The following is a 22,969-nucleotide window of genomic DNA, read 5'->3' on the forward strand; positions in this document are numbered from 1 at the left end:
ACGGCGCGTCACGGGCGGGCGGGCGCGGTGGCGCCTCCCTTTCCACCACGCGTACACACGACACGGGGCTATAAAACTTGCGGCTGCCCCTCGCCGCTGGCCACACCAGCCCGAGCCCAAACCAGCCGCCGAGCTCTGCATCTCTTCCGTCCGCCGCCAACCTCTGCCTATCTCTCCTTCCCTCCCCTTCCTAGCGATGGCCGAACGCTTCCCCGGCGACACGGCGGCGGTCAATGGCATTGGCCGCTACTCACTCCACGAGTGGGAGGCGCACCTCCTCTTCGAGGCCAACATCCCGGCACCGTCGGACATATGCGCCAGGACGACGGGGTGGAGGCTCAGCAATGGGGGAGTCCCCATCCCCTCGGTGCCCGACGTCGACGCGCGCCCCGACATCTTCGCCACCTAGGTCGACCGCGTGTGGGCGTCCCTGCCGGAGGAGCAGCGCGCCCTCCCCCAGTACACCGCCGACAACCATGCATCGTGGGTGGCGTACTTCCAGCGCCGGTAGGCGCAGCGGCTGGCGTCCACCAACGGGGTGCCCATGGTGGGCGGCGTCAAGAACAGCGATGGGCGCCGCGTATGGTGGGGCGTCCCCAGCCGCACGCTCCACGACCTCGAGGGCGGCAAGAACCCACCGATGGCATACCCTGCCGTGGCGGCTGCCCCGCCCCTGGAATACCCTGCCGCGGCGCCCCCCCTGCCGGAGCGCCGGGCAATGGGTGCCTAGGAGGTTCGGATCCTCCTCATCTTCCTCCTCTCAGTCCTCCTCCCGCTCCTCCCATTCCTCCGGCTCGCCGGCGCTGTTCGGCATCAAGGCCGAGCCCGCCGTGGAGACGCCACTCGGTCGGCGCACCCGCAGCGCCGGCATCGTTAACAACGAGGGCAGCCGGCGCGCCTCCTCGTCGGTTCCTCTGTGCTACATTAAGCCAAAGACGGAGCTTGGGCTCGCCGCCGTCAAGACGGAGCCGGGGCTCCCCATTGTGAAGACGGTGCCCGGGCTCACCGACGGTGTCAAGGAGGAGGAGCTCAACGATGCGGCGACCCTCAAATGGGTGCGTGAAGACTGGGCACGCACGGAGCTAGAGCGCCAGCGCCTCGCCTACGAGCGGTTCGAAGCTCGGCGCCGTGGCCGGGACGAGGGAGGCGTTGTCTTCTTCGACGACAGCGACGATGACATGCCGCCGCCACCGGTCTGCCAGGGCGACGTCGGGCAGGGGTCCAGCATGGGCGGCCACGTTAAGAAGGAGAAGGCCGCCGCCGACGATGAGGATGGCGGTGACGTCGGCGACTTCTTCGCCCCTTAGTTAGTTTTTTTAATAACCTATGTAACATCGAACATGTTGAATATACGTCAAGTTTGCCAAACTTTAGCCGAACATTTTGTCCAATTTACCGAACTTTGCTGAATTCCGTTATTTAAAACCTGTGTCTGGGGTGACCCTGGGGCGAGCGGCTAGGAACCCGCTCGCCCCCATGCCGATTTTAGCGCCGGCTCGCGCCTTGTGGCGGTTTTACGCGCCCCATGGGGGGCCAATGGCTGGAGATGCTCTTAGCAGAGCAGACATCATCAGGCTTACAAAATGGTGGAGCAGGTCTGCCCAGGTCCTGTTTGATGAAATGTGGAGCAGGACACAAGATGCCTTCATAGTCTCGGCTTGAGCAAAGGTACTGACCCGCATTTGGATTCCTGTTCTACGTAATTTGTATAGTCATTTGGTTGAGGTGCAAAGGAGGTGAGTTCAGTGTACAAGTTGTTTGTTGAATGAAACAACTGGTGTTTGCCACAGTGACGTGAAGCGCACAATTTGCTTAATGAATCAAATGTCATGTGCTACAGTTACATGAACTAAATCATGACTATAGTATTACGTAATGTTTTGAACACATTTTTTTAACTGATCAAACAACAGCAGGTGATAGTCTTGTTTATTAGGATATTATATCATGGATGGCTTCTGAAAGTAAAAAAAATATCTGATTAAACTCTTTTATCAAAAAAAAATCTGAAGGTACTATACATTTAGTACGGCATATTGAGTTGCAGGGCAGGGGTAGGGGTGAGGACGACCCCCCTCTGTTAATCAAAACTTTTCTTATATAATAAACTCATCTACAAGTTATTGTAAATAACCACACAAAAAATCAGTTCACGGAGAGCAAGCCATAAAGTATACAATTATGTTGTACTAAGATCTCTAATCTCTAACGTCCATCAACTGTTGTGATACTCACTGTATTCACTGAATTTGTTGTAATCTCCCTTCCTTCTTCTGCGCAAGTACTTAGAGCAAAATATACAAGTTGCTTTGGAGCGGGCGGTGCACTTTCGTTCTCTAACATAAACATAACCGGTGACATAAGTGGCCTATCCCTAGCATGGTCCTGAACACACAAGAGTCCCACGTGAATACAACACAGAACTCCTTGAAGTTGGCAACTTGCAACAAAGGAAGAGTCCACAAGTTCAATTGCGTTTCCATCTTCCCACAATCTCCATGCCTGAGCAATTAGAATAAGGTCAACATCAAGTTACGAACTTTTCTGATGGGAAAGGAGGGAGGGGAGATTGAAAATATCTTGTAATCATACTTACATAAGTGATAAGGCTAGAAAAGTTTGTTATGAGCTGAGGTGAATTGATCTTCAAGCCACTAACAATCTCTAAGAGAAGAACACAGAAGCTATATGTGTCTGATTTTACAGAAAAAGCACCTCCCATCGCATATTCAGGCGACATGTACCCACTGTTTAAACATTAAACAAGTCAAGGAATCCACAAAATGAACTATACGAAACTATAGAATAGCAATGTCAAGGGTTTGTTGAACAATTACTTACTATGTCCCAACGACCTGGGTAGTGTTTGCTTGGTTTTGGTTTGTAGCAAAAATTCTTGACATACCAAAATCTGAAATTTTGGGAGTCATTTCTGTGTCCAACAAGAAGTTGCTTGCTTCGAGATCTCTATGAATTATTGTTAATCTTGAATCTTGATGGAGATAAAGAAGACCTCTTGCTATTCCTTTAATTATTTTGAACTGTGTCGACCAATCAAGCACATGTTTCCGTGAAGCATCTTTCATGTTTAATATGAGATGAAGCTTGTCAAATGAATAGCACTTTGTTCATTTAAAGAACTTTCTAATGTGCATTTAACAAAAGAGAAGGATATACCAAAAAGAAAAGCATCCAAGCTTTTGTTAGGTAAGTATTCGTAGATCAGTAACTTCTCATCTTCATGAATGCACGATCCAAGAAGTCTGACTAGGTTCTTGTGCTGCAGCTTCGCAATTAGAATTACTTCATTTTTAAACTCCACTATACCTTGTCCGGTACTCTGACTAAGCCTCTTCACAGCAACCCCATTTCCACCTTCCAGTATGCCATACATGAGCGCATATTTTTCACTTGAACAAGTTGGAACCGACTTTTCTTACTTCTAAAGTTACCCTTTCACGGGTTTTATGCAGTAGTAGGTAGATGGTATGACACCAAAGACCAATAAGGATATGCCCTGCAGGTTATCATTTCCATAACTGTTTTATTTAGCAAAAATAAGTATACTTTAGCACCTTTTAATTCTGATCCCACAAGATATTATTCAACTCTAAAATTGTTCTGTTATGCCCTTGAAAACCACACTGATTTTTGGACTATATGGCATCAACATGTACATATATTTCAGTAATTACATATTGCTAACAGGGTATCCCCATTAGCCAATTTCTCTCAACATGTCAACTCAACATGCAACCATGCATAGGAAATAACCCACCTCAACATGCAACCATGCATAGAAAAATACTCCATTCTATTATGCTACTTATTTTCGATAACCCAATCCTATATAGTATTACTAAATAGGTGATCCCCACTAACATATTACTCTCAATAATTTTACTATCGGATAAAAACGATTCAAGAGTCAAGGGTGTTTTAGGAGTCAGACAACGATTGACGTCTAAAATATGTTTGTACGGTCTTCTGTCAAAACACATTCCAATCACCACTATCTATTACCTTGTAAATGTTGGCAAAAACCTCCACGTCCAAGCAAGTTGGAATCAGCGAAATAATTTGTTGCTGAAAGGATGTCTCCATAGCTAACAAATGGAAATTCTGTATGTTTGCCTTCAAGATTGTTGGATGTGCTAAAGTATCCCTGCGACAATTTCTTCTGCTTTTCCTTCTTTTGCAATTTGCTTGCTTGTTAGGACATCAATTATTTTTCTTAAAATTTACACTAGTGTCATATGTAAAACAAGAGGACGTTTGTTACTCTACCTATGTATTTGTACATCCAGTCAAGGCCTAGGCATGTTAGTAGCAACAGGCATGCTGTAATTAGGATTGTAATCTTTACTGAACTGATCTCCTTGTCAACTGCAGAAGTGCAACAAACCAGAAATTTGGAATTTACCTGCATAAATACCATGGTGGGTCCGTGGAACTAATCCAGGTGCCTAGACTAACACAATTTAGCTAATTGTGCTACCATGACTTGTGGTAAATTAAGTATTTGATCTTGCCAAATATGCTCATGTAGAAACTACCGGTCCAACTAAATAATTATTTGGCTAGAGTCAGTTCATTGCAGTAACTCGTTATTTCCTTAATTCTTGTAACTGGTCATTTCCTTATGGAAAAGGTAAGACATGAAATCTGAAAAGAACTGTAAACACATTTGAAACTGAAGGCTCGACATAATTGAAAAGCATATATATTGCATTTGTAAATAATGTCGAAAGGAATTTCCAGTTTGTTAAAATGGATGTTCAATATCACTTCCTCCAGTTATTGTAACGGTGATGTTTTGGATATGTCTAAATTTTAGTTGTTGATACTATTCAAAATTTAGATTAGGTACTTCAAAATTATATGCCTAAATTTTCCCCAGGCATTACTTCTATAGTAATGTAATCTTGTTGGGTTTAGTACATATATTGAAGTAGGAAACAATGTTCACATTTTGATTACCATGTCATCATTCAAAATATCATGTCAAGGTGATGGGGCAAATTAGATGGACACACTTGAATAATTAGTCATAAGCAGTACTGTCATATAACTAATACAACATTTTATAATCTGGGTATTTTCATGAGAAATCATATGTCCTTGGGCTCGAACATGTAGGAGACCCACAGCGGGCCTATTAACTTGTGGTTGGGCCTCCTTTCTCTCTTGGGCCTGGTGGTCTTGGCGCCTTCCTCCTGCTGGTCCGGCACGCCAGTGCCGTTGCCTGGCAGGTCGCTGACACCCCCTCCTCCTTTAGACCCGACTTGAACCCAAGTCGAGGCTGTGGGGAAACGGCGACGCAGGTCATCCAAATCTTCCCATGTATCTGGTGTCGTTTGGCTGTCTATCCACCGCACGAGTCCTTGTTCGCGCGTCTTGCGGGTGTCGCGGCGCCAACGATGATCTGGAATCTTGCTTGGTGTGGCAGCCACGCTTGAATCTGCAGGTAATTGGGATGAAGCACTCTTACCTGGAGTGAGGGTGTGCCGGAGTTGTGAGACATGGAACACCGTGAAGATGGAAGACCCGTCGGGTAGCTTGAGCTCGTATGTGACTGCGTTGAATCTTCTGACCACCGAAAATGGCCCAAAGAACTTGAAACTAAGTTTGTGGCTGGCTCGCCGTGCGATAGATGTCTGAATGTAGGGCTGTAGCTTCAGAAAAACCTGATCCCCACTTGGAATTCATGCCAGGATCGCTTCTTATCTGCTTGGTCTTTCATGATTTGCTTCGCTCTCATCAAGTGCTGTCTTGATGCGCCTTGAACTACGTCGGTATTTCCCCAAAGAGGAAGGGATGATGCAGCACAGCTACGGTAGGTATTTCCCTCAGTGATGAGACCAAGGTTATTGAACCAGTAGGAGAACCACGCAACACCACGTAAACAGCTTCTGCACACAAAGAACAAGTACTTGCAACCCGACGTAAGAGAGGGGTTGTCAATCCCTCATGGGTAAAAAGATAAGTAAAATTGTAGTAGATTGGATAAATAGATCTCGTGGGAATGCGAGATAAAATAAATAAATAAAAATTACGGCAAGGTATTTTTGTATTTTTGGATTAATATATCTGAAAATAAAAGCAAATAAAAATATATCGCGAAGTCAAATATAATAAAGAAGAGAGCCGGGGGCCGTAGGTTTCAGTAGTGGCTTCTCTCGAGAAAAATAGCAATGGTGGGTAAACAAATTACTATTGGGCAATTGATAGAACTACGAATAATCATGACGATATCCAGGCAATGATCATTATATAGGCATCACGTCCAAGATTAGTAGACCGACTCCTGCCTGTATCTACTACTATTACTCCACACATCGACCGCTATCCAGCATGCATCTAGTGTATTAAGTTCATGGAGAAACGAAGTAATGCAATAAGAACGATGATGTAGACAAGATCTATTTATGTAGAAATAGACCCCATTTTGTTATCCTTAATAGCAACGATACATACGTGTCGGTTGCCCTTCTGTCACTAGGATCAAGCATCATAGATCGAACCCATCACAAAGCACCTCTTCCCATGGCAAGAAAAATCGATCTAGTTGGCCTAACTAAACCAAAGATTCAAAGAATAAATACGAGGCTATGAGTAATCATGCATATAAGAGATTAAAAGACTCAAATAACTTTCATGCATAAAAACATATATCTGATCATAAACTCAAAGTTCATCGGATCCCAACAAACAGACCACAAAAAGAGTTACATCAAATAGATCTCCAAGAGACCATTGTATTGAGAATCAAAAGAGAGAGAGGAAGCCATCTAGCTACTAACTACGGACCCGAAGGTCTACAATGAACTACTCACGCATCATCGTAGAGGCACCAACGAGGATGATGAACTCCTCCGTGATGGTGTCTAGATTGGATCTATGGTTTCTAGAACTTGCGGCTGCTGGAATTGGTTTTTGTCGACTCCCCTAGGGTTTCTGAAATATTGGGGTATTTATAGAGCAAAGAGGTGGTGCGGGAAGCCATCGAGGTGGGCACAACCCACCTGGGCGCACCTGGGGCCCAGGCACGCCCTGGTGGGTTGTGCCCCCCTCGGGGAACCCCTAGGCGCTTCTTCGGCCCATTGGGTGTCTTCCGGTCCTTAAAAATTTCAAAAAAAGTTTCGCTGCATTTGGACTCTGTTTGATATTGATTTTCTATGATGTAAAAAACAAGCAAAAAACGACAACTGACACTAGGCACTATGTCAATAGGTTAGTCCCAAAAAATAATATAAAATGATTGTAAAACATCCAAGAATGATAATATAATAGTATGGAATAATAAAAAATTATAGATACATTGAAGACATATCAGCATCCCCAAGCTTAATTCTCGTTCTCGAGTAGGTAAATGATAAAAACAGAATTTTTGATGTGGAATGCTGCCTAACATGTTCATAACATATTCTTTCTTTTATAGCATGGACAATTGGACTTTTATATGGTTCAAAGCAATAGTCTAGTTTTGACATGAGGACTTTAATACTCAAGCATATCAACAAGCAACCATGTCTTTCAAAATATCAACGCTAAAGCTGAAGGAAATATGCCCTAGAGGCAATAATAAAGTTATTATTTATTTCCTTATATCATGATAAATGTTTATTATTCATACTAGAATTGTATTAACCGGAAACATAATACATGTGTGAATACATAGACAAACAGAGTGTCACTAGTATGCCTCTACTTGACTAGCTCATTGATCAAAGATGGTTATGTTTCCTAACCATAGACATGAGTTGTGATTTGATTAACGGGATCACATCATTAGGAGAATGATGTGATTGACTTGACCCATTCCGTTAGCTTAGCACTTGATCGTTTAGTTTGTTGCTATTGCTTTCTTCATGACTTATACATGTTCCTATGACTATGAGATTATGCAACTCCCGTTTACCGGAGGAACACTTTGTGTGCTACCAAATGTCACAACGTAACTGGGTGATTATAAAGGTGCTCTACAGGTGTCTCCAAAGGTACTTGTTGGGTTGGCGTATTTCGAGATTAGGATTTGTCACTCCGATTGTCGGAGAGGTATCTCTGGGCCCACTCGGTAATGCACATCACTATAAGCCTTGCAAGCATTGCAACTAATGAGTTAGTTGCGGGATGATATATTACGGAACGAGTAAAGAGACTTGCCGGTAACGAGATTGAACTAGTTATTGAGATACCGACGAACGAATCTCGGGCAAGTAACATACCGACGACAAAGGGAACAACGTGTGTTGTTATGCGGTCTGACCGATAAAGATCTTCGTAGAATATGTAGGAGCCAATATGGGCATCCAGGTCCCGCTATTGGTTATTGACCAGAGAGGTGTCTCGGTCATGTCTACATAGTTCTCGAACCCGTAGGTTCCGCACGCTTAACGTTCGTTGACGATATAGTACTATATGAGTTATGTATGTTGGTGACCGAATGTTGTTCGGAGTCCGGGATGAGATCACGGACATGACGAGGAACTTCGGAATGGTCCGGAGATAAAGTTTGATATATGGGATAATAGTGTTTGGTCACCGGAAGGGTTCCGAAATTCACCGGAAGGGGTTCCGGATGTTTCCCGAAATGTTTGGGTACGAGAACACTTTATTTGGGCCAAAGGGGAAAGCCCACAAGGTTTTTGGAAAGCGCAAAAGTAAGTTTTGCGGAGTCCAGGGGCCAGAGGCCAGGGTCCCTGGCGTCTGGGTCTAGACGCCGGGAACCCTGTTGTCTGGCCCTGGAGTCCGAGAAGGACTCTTGCCTTTTGGGTGAAACCGACTTTGTGGAGGCTTTTACTCCAAGTTTCGACTCCAAGGATCAACATATAAATAGAGGGGTAGGGCTAGCACCCAAGACACTTCAAGAAACACCAAGCCATGTGTCGGCAACCTCGTCACCTCTAGTGTATCCTCCATCCTAGATTTCGTAGTGCTTAGGCGAAGGCCTGCGGAGATTGTTCTTCACCAACACCGTCACCACGCCGTCGTGCTGCCGTAACCCATCTACTACTTCGCCCCTCTTGCTGGATCGAGAAGGCGAGGACGTCACCGAGCCAAACGTGTGCAGAACTCGGAGGTGCCGTGCTTTCGGTACTTGGATCAGTCGGATCGTGAAGACGTACGACTACAGCAACCACATTGATATAACACTTCCGATTTCGGTCTACGAGGGTACGTGGACAACACTCTCCCCTCTCGTTGCTATGCATCACCATGATCTTGCGTGTGCGTAGGAAAATTTTGAAATTACCGCGTTCCCCAACAGTGGCATCCGAGCTAGGTTTTATGCGTAGATGTCATATGCACGAGTAGAACACAAGTGAGTTGTGGGCGATATAAGTCATACTGCTTACCAGTATGTCATACTTTGGTTCGGCGGTATTGTTGGATGAAGCGGCCCAGACCGACATTACGCGTACGCTTACGCGAGACTGGTTCTACCGACATGCTTTGCACACAGGTGGCTGGCGGGTGTCAGTTTCTCCAACTTTAGTTGAACCGAGTGTGGCTACGCCCGGTCCTTGAGAAGGTTAAAACAACACTAACTTGACAAACTATCGTTGTGGTTTTGATGCGTAGGTAAGAACGGTTCTGGCTCAGCCCGTAGCAGCCACGTAAAACTTGCAACAACAAAGTAGAGGACGTCTAACTTGTTTTTGCAGGGCATGTTGTGATGTGATATGGTCAAGACGTGATGAGATATAAGGTATTGTATAAGATGATCATGTTTTGTTGAAGTTATCAGCAACTGGCAAAAGCCATATGGTTGTCTCTTTATTGCATAAGATGCAAGCGCCAAATAATTGCTTTACTTTATTGCTATGCGATAGCAATAGTTGCAAGAGCAATAGTTGGCGAGACGACCATGTGACGACACATTGATATAGATCAAGATGATGGAAATCATGGTGTCATGCCGGTGATGATGGAAATCATGACGATGCTTTGGAGATGGAGATCAAAGGCACAAGATGATGATGGCCATATCATGTCACATATTTTTTGATTGCATGTGATATTTATCTTTTATACATCTTATCTTGCTTTGATTGACGATAGCATTATAAGATGATCTCTCACTAAATTATCAATGTATAAGTGTTCTCCCTGAGTATGCACCGTTGCGAAAGTTCTTCGTGCTGAGACACCACGTGATGATCGGGTGTGATAGGCTCTACGTTCAAATACAACGGGTGCAAAATAGTTGCACACGCGGAATACTCAGGTTAAACTTGACGAGCCTAGCATATAACAGATATGGCCTCGGAACACGGAGACCGAAAGGTCGAACGTGAATCATATAGTAGATATGATCAACATAGTGATGTTCACCATTGAAACTACTCCATCTCACGTGATGATCGGGCATGGTTTAGTTGATATGGATCACGTGATCACTTAGAGGATTAGAGGGATGCCTATCTAAGTGGGAGTTCTTAAGTAATATGATTAATTGAACTTAAATTTATCATGAACTTAGTCCTGGTAGTATTAACATATCTATGTTGTAGATCAATAGCTCGCCTTTAGCTCCCCTGTTTTTATTTTTGAAATGTTCCTAGAGAAAACTAAGTTGAAAGATGTTAGTAGCAATGATGCGGATTGGATCCGTGATCTGAGGTTTATCCTCATTGCTGCACAGAAGAATTATGTCCTTGATGCACCGCTAGGTGACAGACCTATTGCAGGAGAAGATGCAGACGTTATGAACGTTTGGCTAGCTCAATATGATGACTACTTGATAGTTTAGTGCACCATGCTTAACGGCTTAGAATCAGGGCTTCAAAGACGTTTTGAACGCCCTGGAGCATATAAGATGTTCCAAGAGTTCAAATTGGTATTTCATACTCATGCTTGTGCCGAGAGGTATGACACCTCTGATAGTACTTTGCCTAAAAGATGAAGGAGAATAGCTCAAGCAGTGAGCATGTGCTCAGATTGTCTGGGGACTACAATCACTTGAATCAAGTGGGAGTTAATCTTCCAGATAAAATAGTGATTGCCAGAATTCTCTAGTCACCATCACCAAGTTAGTAGAACTTCATGATGAACTATAATATGCAAGGGATAACGGAAATGATTCCCAAGCTCTTCGTGATGCTGAAATCGACGAAGGTAGAAATCAAGAAAAACATCAAGTGTTGATGGTAAACAAAACCACTAGTTTCAAGTAAAGGGGCAAAGGGAAGAAAGGGGAACTTCAAGAAGAACGGCAAACAAGATGATGCTCAAGTGAAAAAACCCAAGTCTGGACCTAAGCCTGAAACTGAGTGCTTCTACTGCAAAGGGACTGGTCATTGGAAGCGGAACTACCCCAAGTAATTGGCGGATAAGAAGGATGGCAAAGTGAACATAGGTATATTTGATATACATGTTATTGATGTGTACTTTACTAATGTTTATAGCAACCCCTCAGTATTTGATACTAGTTCAGTTGCTAAGAATAGTAACTCGAAACGGAAGTTGCAGAATGAACATAGACTAGTTAAGGGTGAAGTGACGATGTGTATTGGAAATGGTTCCAAGATTGATATGATCATCATCGCACACTCCCTATACTTTCGGGATTAGTGTTGAACCTAAATAAATGTTATTTAGTGTTTGCGTTGAGCATGAATAGGATTGGATCATGTTTATTGCAATACGGTTATTCATGTAAGTTAGAGAATAATCGTTGTTCTGTTTACATGAATAAAACCTTCTATGGTCATACACCCAATGAAAATGGTTTGTTGGATCTCGATTGTAGTGATACACATATTCATAATATTAAAGCCAAAGAGATGCAAAGTTAATAATGATAGTGCAACTTATATGTGGCACTGCCGTTTTAGGTCATATTGGTGTAAAGCGCATGAAGAAAATCCATGCTAATGGGCTTTTGGAATCACTTGATTATGAATCAGTTGATGCTTGCGAACCATGCCTCATGGGCAAGATGACTAAGACTCTGTTCTCCAGAAAAATGGAGCGAGCAACTGACTTATTGGAAATAATACATACTGATGTATGCAATCCGATGAGTGTTGAGGCTCGCGGCAGGTATCATTATTTTCTGATCTTCACAGATGATTTGAGCAGATATGAGTATATCTACTTGATGAAACACAAGTCTGAAACATTTGAAAAGTTCAAAGAATTTCAGAGTGAAGTGGAGAATCATCGTAACAAGAAAATAAAAGTTTCTACGATATGATCGCAGAGGTGAAATATTTGAGTTACGAGTCTGACCTTCAGTTAAAACAATGTGAAATAGTTTCACTACTCACGCCACCTGGAACACCACAGTGTAATGGTGTGTCCGAACGTCATAACCGTACTTTATTGGATATAGTGCAATCTATGATGTTTCTTACCGATTTACCGCTATAGTTTTGGGGTTGTGCATTAGAGACAGCTGCATTCACATTAAATAGGGCACCATCTAAATCCGTTGAGACGACACCATCTGAACTATGGTTTGGCAAGAAACCTAATCTGTCGTTTCTTAAAGTTTGAGGTTGCAATGCTTATGTGAAAAAGTTTCAACCTGATAAGCTCAAACCCAAATCGAAGAAGTGCATCTTCATAGGATACCCAAAAGAAAATGTTGGGTACACCTTCTATCACAGATCTGAAGGCAAGATATTCATTGCTGAGGATGGATCCTTTCTAGAGAAGGAGTTTCTCTCGAAAGAAGTGAGTGGGAGGAAAGTAGAACTTGATGAGGTAACTGTACCTGCTCCCTTATTGGAAAGTAGTTCATCACAGAAATCTGTTCCTGTGACTACTACACAATTAGTGAGGAAGCTAATGATGATGATCATGTAACTTCAGATCAAGTTACTGCCGAACCTCGTAGGCAAACCAGAGTGAGATCCGCACCAGAGTGGTATGGTAATCATGTTCTGGAGGTCATGTTACTTGACCATGACGAGCCTACGAACTATGAGGAAGCGATGATGAGCTCAGATTCCATGAAATGGCTTGAGGCCATGAAATCTGAGATGAGATCCATGTATGAGAACAAAGTATGGACTTTGGTTGACTTGCTCGATGATCGGCAAGCCATAGAAAATAAATGGATCTTCAAGAGGAAGACAGACGCTGATAGTAGTGTTACTATCTACAAAGCTAGACTTGTCGAAAAAGGTTTTTGACAAAGTTCAAGGTGTTGACTATGATGAGATTTTCTCACTCGTAGTGATGCTTAAGTCTTTCTGAATCATGTTAGCAAATTGCCGCATTTATGAAATCTGGCAAATGGATAAACAAAACTGCATTCCTTAAAGGATTTATTAAAGAAAGAGTTGTATATGATGCAACCAGAAGGTTTTGTCAATCCTAAAGGTGCTAACAAAATATGCAAGCTCCAGCGATCCATCTATGGACTGGTGCAAGCATCTCGGAGTCAGAATATACGCTTTGATAAGTTGATCAAAGCATATAGTTTTATACAGACTTGCGGTGAAGCCTGTATTTACAAGAAAGTGAGTGGGAGCACTACAACATTTCTGATAAGTATATGTGAATGACATATTGTTGATTGGATATAATGTAGAATTATTCTGCAAAGCATAAAGGAGTGTTTGAAAGGAGTTTTTCAAAGAAAGACCTCGGTGAAGCTGCTTACATATTGAGCATCAAGATCTATAGAGATAGATCAAGACGCTTGATAAGTTTTTCAATGAGTACATACCTTGACAAGATTTTGAAGTAGTTCAAAATAGAACAGTCAAAGAAAGAGTTCTTGCCTGTGTTACAAGGTGTGAAACTGAGTAAGACTCAAAGCCCGACCACGACAGAAGATAGAAAGAGAATGAAAGTCATTCCCTATGCCTTGGCCATAGGTTCTATAAAATATGCCATGCTGTGTACCAGATCTATTGGATACCCTACACTGTTTTTGGCAAGGGAGTACAATAGTGATCTAGGAGTAGATCACTAGACAGCGGTCAAAATTATCCTTAGTGGAATAAGGATATGTTTCTCGATTGTGGAGGTGAAAAAAAAGGTTCGTCGTAAAGGGTTACGTCGATGCAAATTTTGACACTGATCCAGATGACTCTAAATCTCAATATGGATACATATTCAAAGTGGGAGCAATTAGCTAGAGTAGCTACGTGCAGAGCATTGTTGACATAGAAATTTGCAAAATACTTACGGATCTGAATGTGGCAGACCCATTGACTAAACTTCTCTCACAAGCAAAACATGATCACACCTTAGTACTCTTTGGGTGTTAATAACATAGCGATTTGACTCTAGTAAACCCTTTGGGTGTTGGTCACATGTCGATGTGAACTATGGGTGTTAATCACATGGTGATGTGAACTATTGGTATTAAATCACATGGCGATGTGAACTAGATTATTAACTCTAGTGCAAGTGGGAGACTGAAGGAAATATGCCCTAGAGGCAATAATAAAGTTATTACTTATTTCCTTATATGATGATAAATGTTTATTATTCATGCTAGAATTGTATTAACCGGAAACATAATACATGTGTGAATACATAGACAAACAGAGTGTCACTAGTATGCCTCTACTTGACTAGCTCGTTGATCAAAGATGGTTACGTTTCCTAACCATAGACATGAGTTGTCATTTGATTAACGGGATCACATCATTAGGAGAATGATGTGATTGACTTGACCCATTCCGTTAGCTTAGCACTTGATCATTTAGTTTGTTGCTATTGCTTTCTTCATGACTTATACATGTTCCTATGACTATGAGATTATGCAACTCCCGTTTACCGGAGGAACACTTTGTGTGCTACCAAACGTCACAATGTAACTGGGTGATTATAAAGGTGCTCTATAGGTGTCTCCAAAGGTACTTGTTGGGTTGGCATATTTCGAGATTAGGATTTGTCACTCCGATTATCGGAGAGGTATCTCTGGGCCCACTTGGTAATGCACATCACTATAAGCCTTGCAAGCATTGCAACTAATGAGTTAGTTGCGGGATGATGTATTACGGAACGAGTAAAGAGACTTGCCGGTAACGAGATTGAACTAGGTATTGAGATACCGATGATCGAATCTCGGGCAAGTAACATACCGATGACAAAGGGAACAACGTATGTTGTTATGTGGTCTGACCGATAAAGATCTTCGTAGAATATGTAGGAGCCAATATGGGCATCCAGGTCCCGCTATTGGTTATTGACCAGAGAGGTGTCTCGGTCATGTCTACATAGTTCTCGAACCCGTAGGGTCCGCACGCTTAACGTTCGTTGACGATATAGTACTATATGAGTTATGTATGTTGGTGACCGAATGTTGTTCGGAGTCCGGTATGAGATCACGGACATGACGAGGAACTCCGGAATGGTTCGGAGATAAAGTTTGATATATGGGATAATAGTGTTTGGTCACCGGAAGGGTTCTGGAATTCACCGGAAGGGGTTCCGGATGTTTCCCGAAATGTTTGGGTACGAGAACACTTTATTTGGGCCAAAGGGGAAAGCACACATGGTTTTTGGAAAGCGCAAAAGGAAGTTTTGCAGAGTCTAGGGGCCAGACGCCAGGGTCCCTGGCATCAGGGTCCAGACGCCGGGAACCCTAGCATCTGGCCCTGGAGTCCGAGAAAGACTCTTGCCTTTCGGGTGAAACCGACTTTGTGGAGGCTTTTACTCCAAGTTTTGACCCCAAGGCTCAACATATAAATAGAGGGGTAGGTCTAGCACCCAAGACACATCAATAAACACCAAGCCGTGTGCCGGCAACCCCGTCCCCTCTAGTTTATCCTCCGTCCTAGTTTTCGTAGTGCTTAGGCGAAGCCCTGCGGAGATTGTTCTTCACCAACACCGTCACCACGCCTCCGTGCTCCCGGAACTCATCTACTACTTCGCCCCTCTTGCTGGATCGAGAAGGCGAGGACGTCACCGAGCCGAACGTGTGCAGAACTCGGAGGTGTCGTGCTTTCGGTACTTGGATCGGTCGGATCGTGAAGACGTACGACTACATCAACCGCGTTGATATAACGCTTCCGCTTTCGGTCTACGAGGGTACGTGGACAACACTCTCCCCTCTCGTTGCTATGCATCACCATGATCTTGCGTGTGTGTAGGAATTTTTTTGAAATTACTACATTCCCCAACAAAAGCAAGTTATCCCTAGCTCGTTATGCTCAATCATTGATCCATTCATGAAACACACTCGGATATTAGCTACACCCAATACTCAAGTACGATCATACTGCCCCTTAGTTGGTGCTTTATAAGTGAAGATGGAGGCTCAAGTAAAAATAAAAATTGCATGAAGTAAAAGAAAGGCCCTTCGCAGAGGGAAGTAGAGATTTGTAGAGGTGCCAGAGCTCAAAGTGAAAAAGATAGATACAAAACATTTTGGCTGGCATGCTTTTCCTGTCAACGAAAACGATTGAGTAGTTCCCAATGTTGGGTAACGTAGTAATTTCAAAAATTTTCCTATGCACACGCAAGATCATGGTGATGCATAGCAACAAGAGGGGAGAGTGTGATCTACGTACCCTTGTAGATCGACAACGGAAGCGTTAGGTTGATGTAGTCGTACGTCTTCACGGCCCGACCGATCAAGCACCGAAACTACGGCACCTCCGAGTTCTAGCACACGTTCAGCTCGATGACGATCCCCGGACTCCGATCCAGCAAAGTGTCGGGGAAGAGTTCCGTCAGCACGACGGCGTGGTGACGATCTTGATGTACTAATGTCGCAGGGCTTCGCCTAAGCACTGCTACAATATTATCGAGGACTATGGTGGAAGGGGGCACCGCACACGGCTAAGAATATGATCACGAGGATCAACTTGTGTCTCTAGGGGGTGCCCCTGCCTCCGTATATAAAGGCTCAAAAGGGGGGGGGGGCGGCCGACCAAGAGGAGGCGCGCCAGGAGGAGTCCTACTCCCTCCGGGAGTAGGACTCCCCCCCCCTTTTCCTAGTTGGAATAGGATTCGCGGAGGAGAGAGAGGAGGAAGGGGGCCGGCCCCCTCTCCTTGTCCTATTCGGACCAAGGGAGGGGAGGGGCGCGCGGCCCATCTCTGGCTACCTCTCCTCTCTTCCACAAAGGCCCACTAAGGCCCATATATCTCCCGGGGGGTTCCGGTAACCTCCTGGTACTCCGGTAAAATCCCGATTTCACCCGGAACACTTCCGATATCCAAACATAGGCTTCCAATATATCATCTTTATGTCTCGACCATTTCGAGACTCCTCGTCATGTCCGTGATCACATCTGGGACTCTGAACAACCTTCGGTACATCAAAATGCATAAACTCATAATATAACTGTCATCGAAACCTTAAGCATGCGGACCCTACGGGCTCGAGAACAATGTAGACATGACCGAGACACGTCTCCGGTCAATAACCAATAGCGGGACCTGGATGCCCATATTGGTTCCTACATATTCTACGAAGATCTTTTATCGGTCAGACCGCATAACAACATACGTTGTTCCCTTTGTCATCGGTATGTTACTTGCCCGAGATTCGATCGTCGGTATCCAATACCTAGTTCAATCTCGTTACCGGCAAGTCTCTTTACTCGTTTTGTAATACATCATCTCGCAACTAACTCATTAGTTGCAATGCTTGCAAGGCTTATGTGATGTGCATTACCGAGAGGGCCCAGAGATACCTCTCCGACGATCGAAGTGACAAATCCAAATCTCGAAATATGCCAACCCAACATGTACCTTTGGAGACACCTGTAGAGCACCTTTATAATCACCCAGTTACGTTGTGACGTTTGGTAGCACACAAAGTGTTCCTCTGGCAAACAGGAGTTGCATAATCTCATAGTCATAGGAACATGTATAGGTCATGAAGAAAGCAATAGCAACATACCAAACGATCAGGTGCTAAGCTAACGTTATGGGTCATGTCAATCAGATCATTCATCTAATGATGTGATCCCGTTAATCAAATAACAACTCTTTGTTCATGGTTAGGAAACATAACCATCTTTGATTAACGAGGTAGTCAAGTAGAGGCATACTAGTGACACTCTGTTTGTCTATGTATTCACACATGTATTATGTTTCCGGTTAATACAATTCTAGCATGAATGATAAACATTTATCATGATATAAGGAAATAAATAATAACTTTATTATTGCCTCTAGGGAATATTTCCTTCAGTCTCCCACTTGCACTAGAGTCTAAAATTTAGTTCACATCACCATGTGATTTAACACCAATAGTTCACATCTTTATGTGATTGGTTCACATCTCCATGTGACTAACACCCAAAGGGTTTACTAGATTCAATAATCTAGTTCACACCGCTATGTGATTAACGCCCAAAGAATGATCATGTTTTGCTTGTGAGAGAAATTTAGTCAACGGGTCTGCCACATTCAGATCCGTATTTATTTTGCAAATTTCTATGTCAACAATGCTCTGCACAGAGCTACTCTAGCTAATTGCTCCCACTTTCAATATGTATCCAGATTGATACTTAGAGTCATCTAGATCAGTGTTAAAATTTGCATCGACGTAACCCTTTACAACGAACCCTTTTTGTCACGTCCATAATTGAGAAACATATCCTTATTCCACTAAGGATAATTTTGACCACTATCCAGTGATCTACTCCTAGATCACTATTGTACTCCCTTGCCAAAATCAGTGTAGGGTATACAATAGATCTGGTGCATAGCATGGCATACTTTATAGAACCTATGGCCAAGGCATAGGGAATGACTTTCATTCTCTTTCTATCTTCTGTCGTGGTCGTGTTTTGAGTCTTACTCAATTTCACACCTTGTAACACAGGCAAGAACTCTTTCTTTGACTGTTCCATTTTGAACTACTTCAAAATCTTGTCAAGGTATGTACTTATTGAAAAAACTTATCAAGCGTTTTGATCTATCTCTATAGATCTTGATGCTCAATATGTAAGTAGCTTCACCGAGGTCTTTCTTTGAAAAACTCCTTTCAAATACTCCTTTATGCTTTGCAGAATAATTCTACATTATTTCCGATCAACAATATGTCATACATATACTTATCAGAAATGCTGTAGGGCTCCCACTCACTTTCTTGTAAATACAGGCTTCACCGCAAGTCTGTATAAAACTATATGCTTTGATCAACCTGTCAAAGTGTGTATTCCAACTCCGAGATGCTTGCACCAGTCCATAGATGATTCGCTGGAGCTTGCATATTTTGTTAGCACCTTTAGGATTGACAAAACCTTCTGGTTGCATCATATACAACTCTTCTTCCAGAAACCCATTCAGGACTGCAGTTTTGACATCCATCTGCCAAATTTCGTAATCATAAAATGCGGCAATTGCTAACATGATTCAGACAGACTTAAGCATCGCTACGGGTGAGATGGTCTCATCGTAGTCAATCCCTTGAACTTGCCGAAACCCTTTTGCGACAAGTCGAGCTTTGTAGACAGTAATATTACCGTCAGCGTCAGTCTTCTTCTTGAAGATCCATTTATTTTCTATGGCTTGCCAATCATCGGGCAAGTCAACCAAAGTCTACACTTCGTTCTCATACATGGATCCCATCTCAGATTTCATGGCCTCAAGCCATTTTGCGGAATCTGGGGTCATCATCGCTTCCTCATAGTTCGCAAGTTCGTCATGGTCTAGTAACATGACTTCCAGAACAGGATTACCGTACCACTCTGGTGCGGATCTCACTCTGGTTTACCTACGAGATTCGGTAGTAACTTGATCTGAAGTTACATGATCATCATCATTAGCTTCCTCACTAATTGGTTTAGGTGTCACAGAAACTGGTTTCTGTGATGTACTACTTTCCAATAAGGGAGCAGGTACAGTTACCTCATCAAGTTCTACTTTCCTCCCACTCACTTCTTTCGAGAGAAACTCCTTCTCTAGAAAGGATCTATTCTCAGCAATGAATAATTTGCCTTCGGATCTGTGATAGAAGGTGTACCCAACAGTCTCCTTTGGGTATCCTATGAAGACATATTTCTCCGATTTGGGTTTGAGCTTATCAGGATGAAACTTTTTCATATAAGCATCACAACCCCAAACTTTAAGAAACGGCAACTTTGGTTTCTTGCCAAACCACAATTCAGATTGTGTCGTCTCAACGGACTTAGATGGTGCCCTATTTAATGTGAATGTAGCTGTCTCTAATGCATAACCCCAAAACGATAGCAGTAAATCTGTAAGAGACATCATAGATCGCACCATATCAAGTAAAGTACGATTACGACGTTCGGACACACCATTACACTGTGGTGTTCCAGGTGGCGTGAGTAGTGAAACTATTTCACATTGTTTTAACTGAAGGCCAAACTCGTAACTCAAATATTTCACCTCTGCGATCATATCGTAGAAACTTTTATTTTCTTGTTACGATGATTCTCCACTTCACTCTGAAATTCTTTGAACTTTTCAAATGTTTCAGACTTGTGTTTCATCAAGTAGATATACTCATATCTGCTCAAATCATCTGTGAAGATCAGAAAATAATGATACCTGCCGCGAGCCTCAACACTCATCGGATGGCATACATCAGTATGTATTATTTCCAATAAGTCAGTTGCTCGCTCCATAGTTCCGGAGAACGGCGTTTTAGTCATCTTGCCCATGAGGCATGGTTCGCAAGCATCAAGTGATTCATAATCAAGTGATTCCAAAAGCCCATCAGCATGGAGTTTCTTCATGCGCTTTACACCAATATGACCTAAACGGCAGTGCCACCAATAAGTTGCACTATCATTATTAACTTTGCATCTTTTTGGCTTCAATATTATGAATATGTGTATCACTACGATCGAGATCCAACGAACTATTTTCATTGGGTGTATGACCATCGAAGGTTTTATTCATGTAAACAGAACAACAATTATTCTCTGACTTTAATGAATAACCGTATTGCAATAAACATGATCAAATAATATTCATGCTCAACGCAAACACCAAATAACACTTATTTAGTTTCAACACTAATCCCGAAAGTATAGGGAGTGTGCGATGATGATCATATCAATCTTGGAACTACTTCCAACACACATCGTCACCTCACCCTTTACTAGTTTCTGTTTATTCTGCAACTCCCGTTTTGAGTTACTACTCTTAGCAACTGAACTAGTATCAAATGTCGAGGGGTTGCTATAAACACTAGTAAAGCACACATCAATAACATGTATACCAAATATACTTATGTTCACTTTGCCATCCTTCTTATCCGCCAATCACTTGGGGTAGTTCCGCTTCCAGTGATCAGTTCCTTTGCAGTAGATGCACTTAGTCTCAGGCTTAGGACCAGACTTGGGCTTCTTCACTTGAGCAGCAACTTGATTGCCGTTCTTCTTGAAGTTCCCCTTCTTCCTTTTGCCCTTTTCTTGAAACTAGTGGTCTTGTCTACCATGAACCCTTGATGTTTTTCTTGATTTCTACCTTCATCGATTTTAGCATCATGAAGAGCTTGGGGATCATTTCCGTTATCCCTTGCATATCATAGTTCATCACGAAGTTCTACTAACTTGGTGATGGTGACTAGAGAATTCTGTCAATCACTATTTTATCTGGAAGATTAACTCCCACTTGATTCAAGTGATTGTAGTATCCAGACAATCTGAGCACATGCTCACTAGTTGAGCGATTCTCCTCCATCTTTTAGCTATAGAACTTGTTGGAGACTTCATATCTCTCAACTCGGGTATTTGCTTGAAATATTAACTTTAACTCCTGGAACATCTCATATGGTCCATGACGTTCAGAACGTCTTTGAAGTCCCGATTCTAAGCCGTTAAGCATGGTGCACTAAACTATCAAGTAGTCATCATATTGAGCTAGCCAAACGTTCATAACGTCTGCATCTACTCCTGCAATAGGTCTGTCACCTAGCGGTGCATCAAGGACATAATTCTTCTGTGCAGCAATAAGGATAAACCTCAGATCACGGATCCAATCCGCATCATTGCTACTAACATCTTTCAACACAATTTTCTCTAGGAACATATCAAAATAAACACAGGGAAGCAACAACGCGAGCTATTGATCTACAACATAATTTGCAAAATACTACCAGGACTAAGTTCATGATAAATTTAAGTTCAATTAATCATATTACTTAAGAACTCCCACTTAGATAGACATCCCTCTAATCCTCTAAGTGATCACGTGATCCATATCAACTAAACCATGCCCGATCATCACGTGAGATGGAGTAGTTTCAATGGTGAACATCACTATGTTGATCATATCTACTATATGATTCACGCTCGACCTTTCGGTCTCCGTGTTCCGAGGCCATATCTGTATATGCTTGGCTCGTCAAGTATAACCTGAGTATTCCGCGTGTGCAACTGTTTTGCACCCGTTGTATTTGAACGTAGAGCCTATCACACCCGATCATCACGTGGTGTCTCAGCACGAAGAACTTTCGCAACGGTGCATACTCAGGGAGAACACTTCTTGATAATTAGTGAGAGATCATCTTAAAATGCTACCGTCAAACTAAGCAAAAATAAGATGTATAAAAGATAAACATCATATGCAATCAAAATATGTGACATGATATGGCCATCGTCATCTTGCTTCTTTGATCTCCATCTCCAAAGTACTGTCATGATCTATATCGTCACCGGCATGACACCATGATCTCCATCATCTTGATCTATATCAATGTGTCGTCACGTGGTTGTCTCGCCAACAATTGCTCTTGCAACTATTGCTACCGCATAGCGATAAAGTAAAGCAATTATTGGACGCTTGCATCTTATGCAATAGAGAGACAACCATAAGGATTTTGCCAGTTGCTGATAACTTCAACAAAACATGATCATCTCATACAACAACTTATATCTCATCACACCTTGACCATATCACATCACAATATGCCCTGCAAAAACAAGTTAGACGTCCTCTACTTTGTTGTTGCAAGTTTTACGTGGCTGCTACGGGCTTAGCAAGAACCGTTCTTACCTATGCATCAAAAACCACAATGATAGTTTGTCAAGTTGGTGCTGTTTTAACCTTCGCAAGGACTTGGCGT

General features: G+C 42.9%; 1 protein-coding gene across 1 annotated transcript in view; it reads right to left on the reverse strand.

The window, feature by feature from the left end:
- Window positions 1-2,205: 2,205 nt before the first annotated feature.
- The window catches only part of LOC125537997 (cysteine-rich receptor-like protein kinase 10), a 28,178-nt gene continuing 7,414 nt past the window's right edge, over window positions 2,206-22,969 (reverse strand). The window contains exons 2-6 of the mRNA XM_048701310.1: window positions 4,041-4,106; window positions 3,178-3,401; window positions 2,842-3,079; window positions 2,597-2,747; window positions 2,206-2,502 (exon numbers count right to left, since the gene is read on the reverse strand). Of these exons, the coding sequence (XP_048557267.1) occupies window positions 2,206-2,502; window positions 2,597-2,747; window positions 2,842-3,079; window positions 3,178-3,401; window positions 4,041-4,106 (976 nt within the window). The remainder of the gene's footprint in view (window positions 2,503-2,596; window positions 2,748-2,841; window positions 3,080-3,177; window positions 3,402-4,040; window positions 4,107-22,969) is intronic.

The sequence above is a fragment of the Triticum urartu genome, chromosome 2 (genome assembly GCF_003073215.2).
Source record: "Triticum urartu cultivar G1812 chromosome 2, Tu2.1, whole genome shotgun sequence".
Classification (NCBI taxonomy): Eukaryota; Viridiplantae; Streptophyta; class Magnoliopsida; order Poales; family Poaceae; genus Triticum; species Triticum urartu.